Source organism: Otolemur garnettii, unplaced genomic scaffold (genome assembly GCF_000181295.1).
Source record: "Otolemur garnettii isolate 467f Iridium unplaced genomic scaffold, OtoGar3 scaffold00008, whole genome shotgun sequence".
Lineage (NCBI taxonomy): Eukaryota > Metazoa > Chordata > Mammalia > Primates > Galagidae > Otolemur > Otolemur garnettii.
Window position 1 is genome coordinate 39,622,998 of NW_003852403.1, and position 11,789 is coordinate 39,634,786.

General features: G+C 37.0%; 1 protein-coding gene across 1 annotated transcript in view; it reads left to right on the forward strand.

Annotated features, from left to right (window-relative positions):
* Positions 1-8,129, forward strand: part of HELLS (helicase, lymphoid specific) — a 56,920-nt gene extending 48,791 nt beyond the window's left edge. The window contains exons 20-22 of the mRNA XM_003783720.3: positions 2,107-2,203; positions 2,294-2,370; positions 7,561-8,129. Coding sequence (XP_003783768.2) covers positions 2,107-2,203; positions 2,294-2,370; positions 7,561-7,655 — 269 coding nt within the window. The 3' untranslated portion in view covers positions 7,656-8,129. The remainder of the gene's footprint in view (positions 1-2,106; positions 2,204-2,293; positions 2,371-7,560) is intronic.
* The last annotated feature ends 3,660 nt before the right edge of the window (positions 8,130-11,789 follow it).

The following is an 11,789-nucleotide window of genomic DNA, read 5'->3' on the forward strand; positions in this document are numbered from 1 at the left end:
TTCTTAAAGATACCTGGATTTGAGGAAATACTGGGTTAGGATTTAGACAAAAATATAGTAGAGTGTTAGCTCTGCTCCTATAGTTTAGTGGTTAGTGTGCTGGCCACATACACTGAGGCCTGTGGGTTCAAATCCTGGCTGGGCCTGCTACACAATGACAACTGCTACAAAAAAATAGCCGGGTGTTGTGGTGAGCACTTATAGTCTGAGCTACTTGGGAGGCTGAGGCAAGATAATTGCTTGAGTCCAAGAGTTTGAGGTTGCTGTGAGCTGTGATGCCATGGCACTCTACCAAAGGCAACATAGTAAAACTGTTTTAAAAAAAACAAACAAACAATACAGTAGAAACTATAGTTGACTGCTTCCTACAGTGATCATCTCTTTAAGTTGACCTAATATTCATAGACCAGGCATGTGCCATATGTATGTATCAATGCAGTAGACCTGGTTCCTTATGTTGATTGCCTTCATATATTGATGAGTTTGTTATGGTCCCTTGGGTGGTCAAGTTACAGAGGTTCTACTGTAATTTGACTTGATGGAACATTCAGGTTATATGATGGAATTTGTATTGGGAGAAAAATAAGCCTTGTCCCAAGTAGATTTTGTATAAGCTAAAACATTTTCACTTGTGCTGTTTTATGAATTAAATGATAAACTAAATTATATTTTGCTTAAATATTGAATGTAGTTTAAATTTAGGTAAGGTTTGTCCATAGTTTTATTTTCCTAAATCTTATTTTTGGTATTTTAAGAGGTTAATTTTGCAGAAGACTTGAAAGGATTTTTTTTTTTTTTTTCTGAGATGGACTTTCAAGCCTGTTGCCTTGGGTAGAGTGCCTTGGTGTCACAGCTCACAGCAACCTCAAACTCTTGGGCTTAAGCAATTCTCTTGCCTCAGTTTCCCAAGCAGCTGGGACTACAGGGGCCCACCACAGTGCCTGACTATTTTTTTTTCTTACATTTGTCATTGTTTAGCTGGCCTTGGCCAGGTTCGAACCCACCAGCCTCAGTGTATTTGGCTGGCCCCCTACCTACTGAGCTACGGGCGCTGCCTTTGATAGGATTTTTTTAATGCTCATAATTTTAATTGAGATATAAGACACATATCATAAAATGCACAAGTCTAAAGTGTACAGCTGTATGAATTTTAACCAGTGTGTAATAATTTGGTTAAGCTAAACTTTTTCTTTTTTTTGGCAGTTTTGGGCTGGGACTGGGTTTGAACCCACCACCTCCTTTGAGCCACAGGTGCTGCCCCTAAGCCAAACTTTTCAAACGTACCCTTTGTAGTCATTTCCTTTCTTCCCTGACCCTCACTAGAAAGCAACAAATATTCTGATTTTTATCACGTATAGTAGTTTTTTCTTTGCCTATTCATTCATTTGTATGTGTTCTTCAGCTACTTTGTTCAACATTATTTTTAGATTAATATATGCTGGGGTTTTTTTTTTTGTGACAGAGTCTCACTTTGTTGCCCTAGGTAGGGTGCTGTGGCATCACAGCTCACAGCAACCTAAAACTCTTAGACTTAAGGAATCCTCTTGCCTTGGCCTCCCAAGTAGCTGGGACTATAGGTGCTGCCACAACACTGGGCTATGTTTTAGAGACAGGGTCTTGTTCTTGCTTAGGCTAGTCTTGAACTCATGAGGTCAAGAAATCCAGCAGCCTTGGCCTCTCAGAGTGCTAGAATTATAGGCATGAAGCATCATGCTTGGCTTCATATATTCTGTTTGTACTAAGATTTTTTTTAATTGCTGAATAGTTTTCCATTCTCCTGTTGATGGTGGTTTATTTCAAGATTTTATTTACTATGAGTAAGTTGCTGTGTACAAAACTCTGCAGATGTAATATGTTTATTTGTCTTTTGTTTTAGGGGAGAAGGGTATATTTTTATTGGAGACTACCAAACCATTTTCCAAGTGGACAAAACCATTTTCCACTCCTACCATCAGAGTCTAATAGCTTCAGTTACTTTTCTTTCTTACTAATGCCTTGTGTTTTTTTTTTATACTTTTTAATGTAAAACATTCTCAATGGTTTGTAACATATTAAGAGTTTTAAAAGAAATTTTAATGTTTTGAATTTCTTTACATTTTTTTCTAGATCATTTCAAAGGTGGTCAGTCTGGATTAAATCAGTCTAAGAATTTCTTAGATCCTAAAGAATTAATGGAATTATTAAAATCTAGGGATTATGAAAGGTAAGATATCTTAATTTTAGAAAGATGTGATTTATTCTTTAGAAAGTTTTGATTTATTCTTACAGACTTGAATGTTTTTATTGTTTATAGGGAAGTAAAAGGATCAAGAGAGAAGGTCATTAGTGATAAAGATCTGGAATTGTTATTAGATCGAAGTGATCTCATTGGTAGGTATCATACTTTTTTTTTGGTTTTAATGGAAACTTTGAAAAATATACACACATGGAATAGTGTGGCGAACCCCTTACTTATAAAGCAGTCTGGTCCAGCCACAGTAGTTTGCAACATTTAGTCATCTTGTTTCATTGCCATTTTAATTTTGTCAGAGTATTAAAATAAATCTTAGACATTATGGTATTTTGCCCATAGTATATTATGCATTTTTTACTAAGATGATGTTTTTAAACATCACCACTATGCTGTTATTTATGTATGTATGTATGTATGTATGTATGTATTTTGAGACAGATTCTCACTATGTTACTCTCCATAGAGTGCAGGGGCGTCACAGCTCACAGCAACCTCAAACTCTTTGGCCTTAAGCGATTCTCCTGCCTCAGCCTCCCTAGTAGCTGGCACTACAGGTGCCTGCCACAATACCTAGCTGTTTTTTGGCTGTAGTTGTCATTGCTGTTTGGCAGGCCCGGGGTGGGCTCCCACCTGCCACCTTTGGAGTATGTGGCTGGTGCCCCAGCTGTTTGAGCTACAGGCGCTGAGCCTATGCTGTTATTTTATTTAAGAGAATTGACGCTAATATCTTAACTTCTTCTAATACCTGTCTGTATTCAGATTTCTATAATTGTCTCAAATGTTTTTTTGATTTGAGTCATGATCAAATCAATTGATCAAAACATCAATAGCATTGATTGTTACATTTCCATTTAACACCTCCCTTTGTTTTTCTATGCCATTAATTTGTTGGAATAAGTGGACTATTTGCCCTAGTGAATGGCTTAATTAGGCTCCGTGCCTGTAGCACAGTGGTTAGGGCACTGGCCATAACCACTGAGGTTGGTGGGTTCCAACCTGGCCCAGGCCTGCTAAACAACCATAAAAAATAGCCAACATTATGTCAGGTTCCTGTAGTCTTAGCTGCTTATCTACTGAGGGTGACATAGTGAGGCTGTCTCAAAGAAAAAGAAAATGGCTTAATGTTTAACTCCCCCATTGTTCTTTGTATATGGCTGGCGTCCTAGCCCCTGAGCTATAGATTCTGAGCCCTGTGCGCCACACCCCCTACCCCCATTTTTTTTGAGCCAGAGTCTCACTGTGTCACTCTTGGTACAGTGCTGTGGCATCACAGCTCACAGCAACCTCAACCTCTTGGGCTTAAGCGATTCTCTCACCTCAGCCTCCCAAGTAACTGGGGACTAGAGGCACCTGTCACAGCTCCAGGCTATTTTCTTGTTATAGTTGTCATTGTTGTTCCACTAGCCCTGGCCAAGTGTGGACCTCTCAGCCTTGGTGCATGTGGCCAGTGCCATAACCACTGTGCTATGGGCACTGAGCCTCTTCCATTGTTCTTTAACTTACTCCTCAGTCTATATATTTTCTATAAGCTGGTAAATAACTCTTTTGTAAATAGTTCTATAGGCTTAGCATTAATATCTGTATCTCAGTTCAGAATTCTACTGGTTTGTTCTTATATCATACCAGGAGGCAAATCATGTCTGAGTTTCTTATTTCTACTAAATTAGGATTAAACAGATTCAGTCAGATATTAATATTAAAGAGTTTTTTGTAAACTTTTATTTAACTTGATGATTTTTAGCACCTGTTTGTTGGTGATGGTTGCTTTGAACCATTATTTCCTTAAGGATTGTAAAATGGTGATATCCTTCTACTGTTATTCATTTAATAGTATTCGTTAGAGTACAGTATTCATTAGAGTCTATGAAAGAACTCTCCCTTATCAATTCATCCATTATCCTAAGATATCTGTTACCCTTAGGTACTGGAGACTCAGGATAAATTGCTTTATCAATAATTTTAGAATACCCGTAATGAGTTGATATCTACAGTGGTGATCAGAAGTTACTTTCAAAACAGATAATATTTAAAATTCATCATTATCTAATTATTTTACAATATATGTTACTGTTTTCTTGTTGGTTGTATGTCTATTTTATCTATTTTACCTGTATGGTGGAAATACTATATAATCATGTTGTCTTTTCACACCTGTATTCGGTGACATTATGTTGGTAGCATGAAATTGTTGATGATGAGAATATTTGTATCACAGAAATAGGCAAAAATTATAAACCCATGTGTTTTGAGAACTGGTTATTAAACATTGATCAGCACACCACTGGGTTCAATGGTATAATGTCATCAATTTATTTTCAGATATGTAGTTCATCTTTAAGTTGAGCTAATGTGTTGTTGAATAGAAAAAATTTTTTAATACATTCTGGATACACAGGTGTATCCAAAACAAACGTTTTTGCACATGTTTTCATTTAGTCTGTGGTTTGTCTTTCTTAATTTCAAAAAGAAATTTGTTTATTTTCCTTCATGTTTGGTTTACTTTTATTTTGTCTTTTCATTTTGTTAATTAGTATCTTTTGAAGAGCAAAAAGTTCTACAATCTTTGCCTAATGCAAGGTCAGGGTGTTTTCTTCAAAGAGTTTTCTGGTTTTAGCTCTTAACATTTAGGTCTGTGATCTCTTAATTTTTGTGTGGAGTATGAAGTTTAAGGTTCAAAATTCACTTTTCTCTGCATGTCAGTATTCATTTGTTAAAAAGATGATCCTTTCTATATTTGATTACCTTGTCATATTTGTTAAAAACCAATTCATCATGAATATACAGATTTATTTCTTAATTCTCAATTCTGTGTTTAATCCTGTGCCAACACCACACTGATGTGATTTATGGGAAATCAAGCTTTATGTGAATCATACTAATATTTTCAGAAGTTGGGCTAGGTGCTTGTAGCACAGTGATTACAGCGCCAGCTACATACATGGAGGCTGGCGGGTTTGAACCTGGCCCAGGCAAGGTAAACAACAATGACAACTCCAACAAGAAAATAGCTGGGCGTTGTGGCAGGCACCTGTAGTCCCAGCTACTTGGGAGGCTGAGGCAAGAGAATTGCTTTAGCCCAAGAGTTTAAGGTTGCTGTGAGCTGTGATGCCACAGCATTCTACCAAGGGCAACACAATAAGACTCTGTCTCAAAAAAAAAAAGTTTTTTTTGAGATGTTCAACTATTCTTACATACCCTAGCATTGTGGCTTTTTAATTGATAATATATTTAGGATTTAACTATAATGATATATCTATTTTTCCCTAAAGTATTTCAAAGCTAAAATTTAAATAAATATGCAAATAGAGCTATTTACAAAAGTTATACCCAAATAATCTTGGAAAAAACAAAAGCAAAGAAATTATGCTTCCCACAGGTTTTGATAATTTGTGACTTCATTATCATTTCTTCAAGAAATTTTTTTTAAGACAAGAGTCTCACTTTGTTGCCCTTGGTAGAGTGCTGTGATGTTACAGCTCACAGCAAACTCAAACTCTTGGGCTCAAGCTATTCCCTTGAGCCAGCCTCCCAAGTGGCTGGGACTACAGGTGTCTGACACAACACCCTGCTATATTTTTTGGAGACAGGGTCTTGCTGTAGGCTCAGGGTAGTCTCGAACTTGTGAGTTCAGACAATCCACCCGCCTTGGCCTCCCAAATGCTGGCATTACAGGTATGAGCCACCATGCTCAGCCCTCAGAAATATTTAAAACAGCGGTTCTCAACCTGTGGGTCACCACCCACAGGAACTGTATTAAAGGGTCACAGCATTCGGAAAGTTGAGAACCACTGTTTTAACAGAAAACCCAATCATGGTTACTTTAAAAGCCAAGAAGCAAAACACCATGTAATAATGAAAAAGAAAATTCTGCAAGCAGTCAGGCATAAGCAGCAACTAAAGTATGGTGGCAAATCTATCAAGGTGACAGTGGACTTCTCAACTGAAACTGTTCAATCAAAAAGAGATTGGGCTACCACTTTCAATATACTCAAACAAAATAACTGCTGGCCTTGGATTCCATATCTTGGTAAACTCAACTTCCTATTCAATGGAGAAATCAAATCTTTTAATCACAAGCAAACATTGAGGAAATTTGCCACTACCAGACCTCCTCTGTAGGAAGTACTCAGACCAGTACTATGCACAGATGGACCCAAAGGACCACTGGCAAAATAAAGTCACTAAGAAATTAAAAGAAAGACACTAACTTCCACAATGGATCAAGTGATATAACAGGACAACAAACTTCCATACAACAGGATCAATGGAACTTCTCCCTGCTTATCAATTCTCTCTTTAAATGCAAATAGCTTGAACTCCCCAGTGAACAGGCACAGGCTGGCTGGCTTGAGGTGAAGGGGTTGGAAAAATTTCAGACGAATGGAAACCAACAGAAAGCAGGAGTTGCAATCCTTTTCATGGCTGCAATAGTCTTTAAAGCTACAAAAGTAATAAAAACAAAGATGGATGCTACACACTAGGAAACATTACAAGTAGAGGACATTTCCACCTTAAATATTTATGCAACCAACATTAACACCCCCAGATTTATAAAATGAACCATACTTGATTTGAACAATATCATATTCTACAACACCATAATTGTTGGGATGGCTGGCAGCACACCATCAACAGAACTGGACAGATCCTCCAAACAGAAATTGAAAAAAACAATGGACTTAAACACAATTCTAGATCAAAAGGGTTTAAAAGACATATACAGAAGATTTTACCTCAAAAATACTGAGTATATGCTTTTCTCATCAGCTCATGGATCATTCTGCAAGGTTGATCATAACCTAGGACACAAATCAAACCTAAACAAATTTAAAAGAATAGAAATTAAATCTAGTATCTTCACAGAACACAACAGAATAAAAATAGAACTCCAAAAGAAATTCACATCTTCACACGAAGCCATGGAAACTAAATAACTTTCTCCTGAATGATAGCTGAGTCAAAGAGGAGATTAAGAAGGAAATCATTACGTTTTTCTTAGAATATAATTCAGATTGGTGGTGTGTTTATTGCTTTATAACTAGTGAATCTTACCATAAATTTAGTGGAAGCGATTTTGATTACTAAATTTACAATTCAGATTATGAGTTTCGTAAAGGCTTAATTATAGTCATCCAAGTAGGAACAGAGGAGTACCTTTTTGGTTTTGCTAATCTTACTGATTAAGGAAGAGAGTGCTTGTTCTATGTTACTGAGAGATTTTTAAATCCTAGATGGATGACTTGCTTCTTATAACATCATATGGGAATTTTCTTTTATGATTTCTTTTGAGATACTTCAAGAGTATTAAAAAAATTTTTTTTTCTTAGATCAAATGAATGCCTCAAGACCAGTCAAAGAGAAGATGGGGATATTCAAGATACTAGAAAATCCTGAAGATTCCAGTCCTGAATGTTTGTTTTAAATTGGAGCTAAAGAATGGCTTTTTAAAAGTTATTGTTTACACCTATTGATTTACCAATATTGATGTTGAAATCCACATCATCTGCTTTACTTTTTTTATCATATCAGTTTACATGATGTAACTAGAACCATTGCATACTTTAACAGAGTAATTTTCTGAGCCTTATTAAGAACAAAGAAATATCCATATTAAGTTTAGATTTTCAGTTAATTTTTGATACTGGGTAGTACACTTGAGTGTAAGCTGATATGTACTTAACCATCTCCAGATTTACACAGTCTTCCTGTGGAAGTTTAGTAAATGTATTTTCTTTCCTTTCTTTTAGTAATACAGTTTATGGGCTTTTGGTACTTCAGTTATGGAATAGGCTTTTGATGGGAGGAGATTGGGATTCTGCTTTGTTCTTTAAGAAATTGTTTGATTTTAGAGTCTAATTCTAGAAGATAGTTTACCAAATAAATGTTTATTATGAGATCATCTCATGAAATTATTTTCTTTTAGGAAAGTAATAGCTTACAGGGTGGCGCCTGTGGCTCAAAGGAGTAGGGCACCGGCCCCATATACCGGAGGTCGTAGGTTCAAACCCAAACCCAGCCAAAAACTGGAAAGTAATAGTTTAAATGAACTAATAGCAAAAGACTTGCATTTGGACTCAGTACTATTACACTGTCTTGGTTTCATTCACTAGTACTATTTACATATGTCATATAAAGATTTCAACTGGATGTTGGGCTAACACAGAGAAGGCTTATGGTAGTGTATTGTGCAGGATAAGAGAGCTGGGACCCTGAAAGTTTGTAGTAGGAGCATAAATAAGGAGAAGAAAATAAGACCTAGGAATATAAGCTGTGAAAAAAATGCATAGAACATAAAAGCCAAAAAGGGCAAAGTTTAAGCCCTGTATGAAGGGATATCAGACTATGCGACAGAAATCCTGATTATACCTTAAGGAGAGGAAATGCTCCCTGAACTACACATTTCTGGGCTGGTTGTTTCTCTTATGGAAAATGTTACTGTTGTCTGTATGTTCCAATGTAGTTCAAATTATCTGTGCCTTAGGAAAATGGAACTACTTCTTAGAACAAAAATACTTTGGTAGTGGCTTGGCGCCAACAGCATGCACTTAGCCTGCCAGGGCCAGCTAAACAATAGTGACAACTGCAACAAGAAAATAGCCGGGCATTGTGGTGGGTGCTTATAGGCCCACCTACTTGGGAGGCTGAGGCAAGAAAATTGCTTGAGCTCAAGAGTTTGAGGTTGCTGTGAGCTGTGATGCTATGGCACTCTACCAAGAGCAACACAGTAAGACTCTGTCTCAAAAAAAAAAAAAAAACTTTGGTAGAACATTTGATCAAAGAAAAGAACAGACTACAGAACATGTTTATTTATTTATTTATTTTTTGAGACAGAGCCTTAAGCTGTTGCCCTGGGTAGAGTACTGTGGTGTCACAGCTCACAGCAACCTTTAATTCCTGGGCTCAAGCGATTCTCTTGCCTCAACCTCGCAAGTAGCTGGGACTACAACTGTCTACCACAACACCCAGCCATTTTTTGGTTGTAGCTGTCATTATTGCTTGGCAGGCCCGGGCTGGATTCTAACCTGCCAGCTCTGGTGTATGTGTCTGGTGCCTTAGCTGCTTGAGCTATACGGAGCCAGGTTTTTTTATTTTTTAAATGAAAGTGTTTATTGATCTTACAGGTGTGCTGACTAGACTTGCTTATAAGTACCAAATTTTCCTAGTCTGTTCTCTCATATTTTCCTAAATGACTGTTTAATAGCTTCATCTGTCATTAATTACATCTCCCATACCTCTTCACTCACCTTGCTTCTTGTTGCACTAAGAAGTAGAAACAATTAGAAAAGAATTTTGAAAAATTGTTACTTTTGCACCTGTAAACCTAGGAGCATGTGTCTATGTATCCTTCATTAAAAAAAGAATCCTTTTGTTAAAAACAAAACAGAACTGCCTAGTCTCAGATACATCTTTCCTTTTTTTTTTTTTTTGAGACAGAGTCTCCCTTTATCACCCTCAGTAGAGTGCAGTGGCATCACAGTTCATAGCAACTTCAAACTCGAGCTTAAGCGATTCTTTGCCTCAGCCTCCCAGCTGGGACAACAGGCGCCATCACAACACTAGGCTATTTTTGGTTGTAGTTGTCATTGTTTGGCAGGCCCAGGCTGTATACGAACCCACCAGCTCTGGTGTGTGTGGCTGGCACCCTAGCCCCAGAGCTACAGGTGCCGAGCTTATCTTTCCTTGTTGCTGTGGATATATTGTCTGTCCTAGCTGGGGCCAACTAAAGTCTCATTTCTTTCCTTTACTAGCAAAACCCCTTGAAAATGTTTGTGTTCATTGCTTTTAGTTAGATCTCCTTTTTTTACTGAATCCATTTCAGTAAGGATTTTAATCTTTATTACTCATTTGGAATTGTTAAGGTCGCCAGCATCCTCACTGACCTCATTTTATTTGATCTTTCGGTAGCATTTCATATAGTTGTTGACTCTTCTCCATGAAGCAATTTCTTGAGTTTGCTTGGAGGAAGCACATTTGACTGGATTTTCTTCCTACTTTTCAGTTTCCTTTGCTGATTTTTATATCCCTGACCCTTAAACACTGGAATGCCTAAGCAGGGTTTGGGACTCCCTGAGGGTTTTACCTCATTTCTTTAATACCAATTGTACTAATCCTTCAAATTTATACCTCTAGCTAGAACCTTTGTCCAGAACTCCGAAGTTTGCATTTCCAACTGCTTGCCTGGTGCCTGAAACCTTGAACTGTCTCAAATCTGAACCTTGATCTTCTCTATCCAAATTTGCTTCTTTTGCATTCTCCATGTTCAATAAATGGCAATTCCAGTTGTTTCCACCAAGAACTCTTGGTGTCATTCTCTGTTTTCCAAGTATGTCTGGACTCCTCCCACTTCTCCTTCAAAATGTAATAGTCCCCTATTTTTTTTACTATATGCATGTAATAATTACTGATTGGATCAGTAATTACTATAATTATGACCATGTATGTACATGTATTATCCTTTAGATAATCATGCTATTGCTTTGTGTTTTCACTCTTGTACAGCTTTTCCCCTCTGAAGGTTTTAGTTTTCTACCTATCAATAATTCATATCCAGACTCCCCAGAAGTATAAATCTCTCAGTATGTTCAAACAGTTCAGGTGATTGAGTAGTAAACTTCCCCATCCCTTCCCCTTACCCATAGCATTCTTTAGCTCCGATTGTAGAACAGATTCAATTTGGAATCTCCCTTTGCCATCCTCCTAGGTATTCCTACTGGCTACTTCTTGTTTTGGAATCACTGTTTACTGTACAGAATTTCATGTCTGCCTCTATTTTGGTTTATTCCTTCATTTTGGTCCATCATGTTGTCCATTGTTTTCCTGAGAAAGGACTCATGGGAGGTGAGGTTTTTGATAACTTGTGAATCTGATGGTGTTTTTGTTCTGTTACATTCGATGAATAGTTTCAGTTTGAGGTTTTAGATTAGAAATAATTTTATCTTCAGAATTTTGAAAGTTACTCTATTGTCTTTAGAGTTTCTAGTGTTACTGTGAAGAACTCTGATTTCCAGTCCTTTGAAGCAAGGACTTCCTTTAATACGAGCTTCTAATATGTCTTTGTCTTTTGTGTCTAGTATGTCTTTGTGTTCTGACATACCACAATGATGTACTCTTCGTGTAGATCAATTTTGGTCTGTTTTACTCTGTGGTAAAAGCTCAGTCTGAAAATGTATGTCTTAATTCTTGGAAATTTGCTTGAATTATTTCTTTAAGAATTTTGTCTTTTAATTGTTTGGTTTTCTCTGGCTAGAACTTTTTAAAAGATCCTCCCTGGACCCCCCTCCCCATAGTCTTGTTTCTTTAAATGATTATACCCTTTTTTTAGTTTATTCTGTCTTTTATTTTAGATGGTTCTTTGAATGCCGTGGGATCATTGACTGTTTCTAAGAGCAGAGGGCCAGAAATCTCTTTTAGCTCCATGTATTATTCTGTCAACAGGTGGATTTTTAGGCTGTTTATCTGAGGCCCCCCCAATTGTCTGTACATATTTTTTGAGAAAGAAGTCCTCCAATGTCTTGTGTTTGTGGTTGCTTTCCTATTTTTTTTTTTTTTTTTTTGA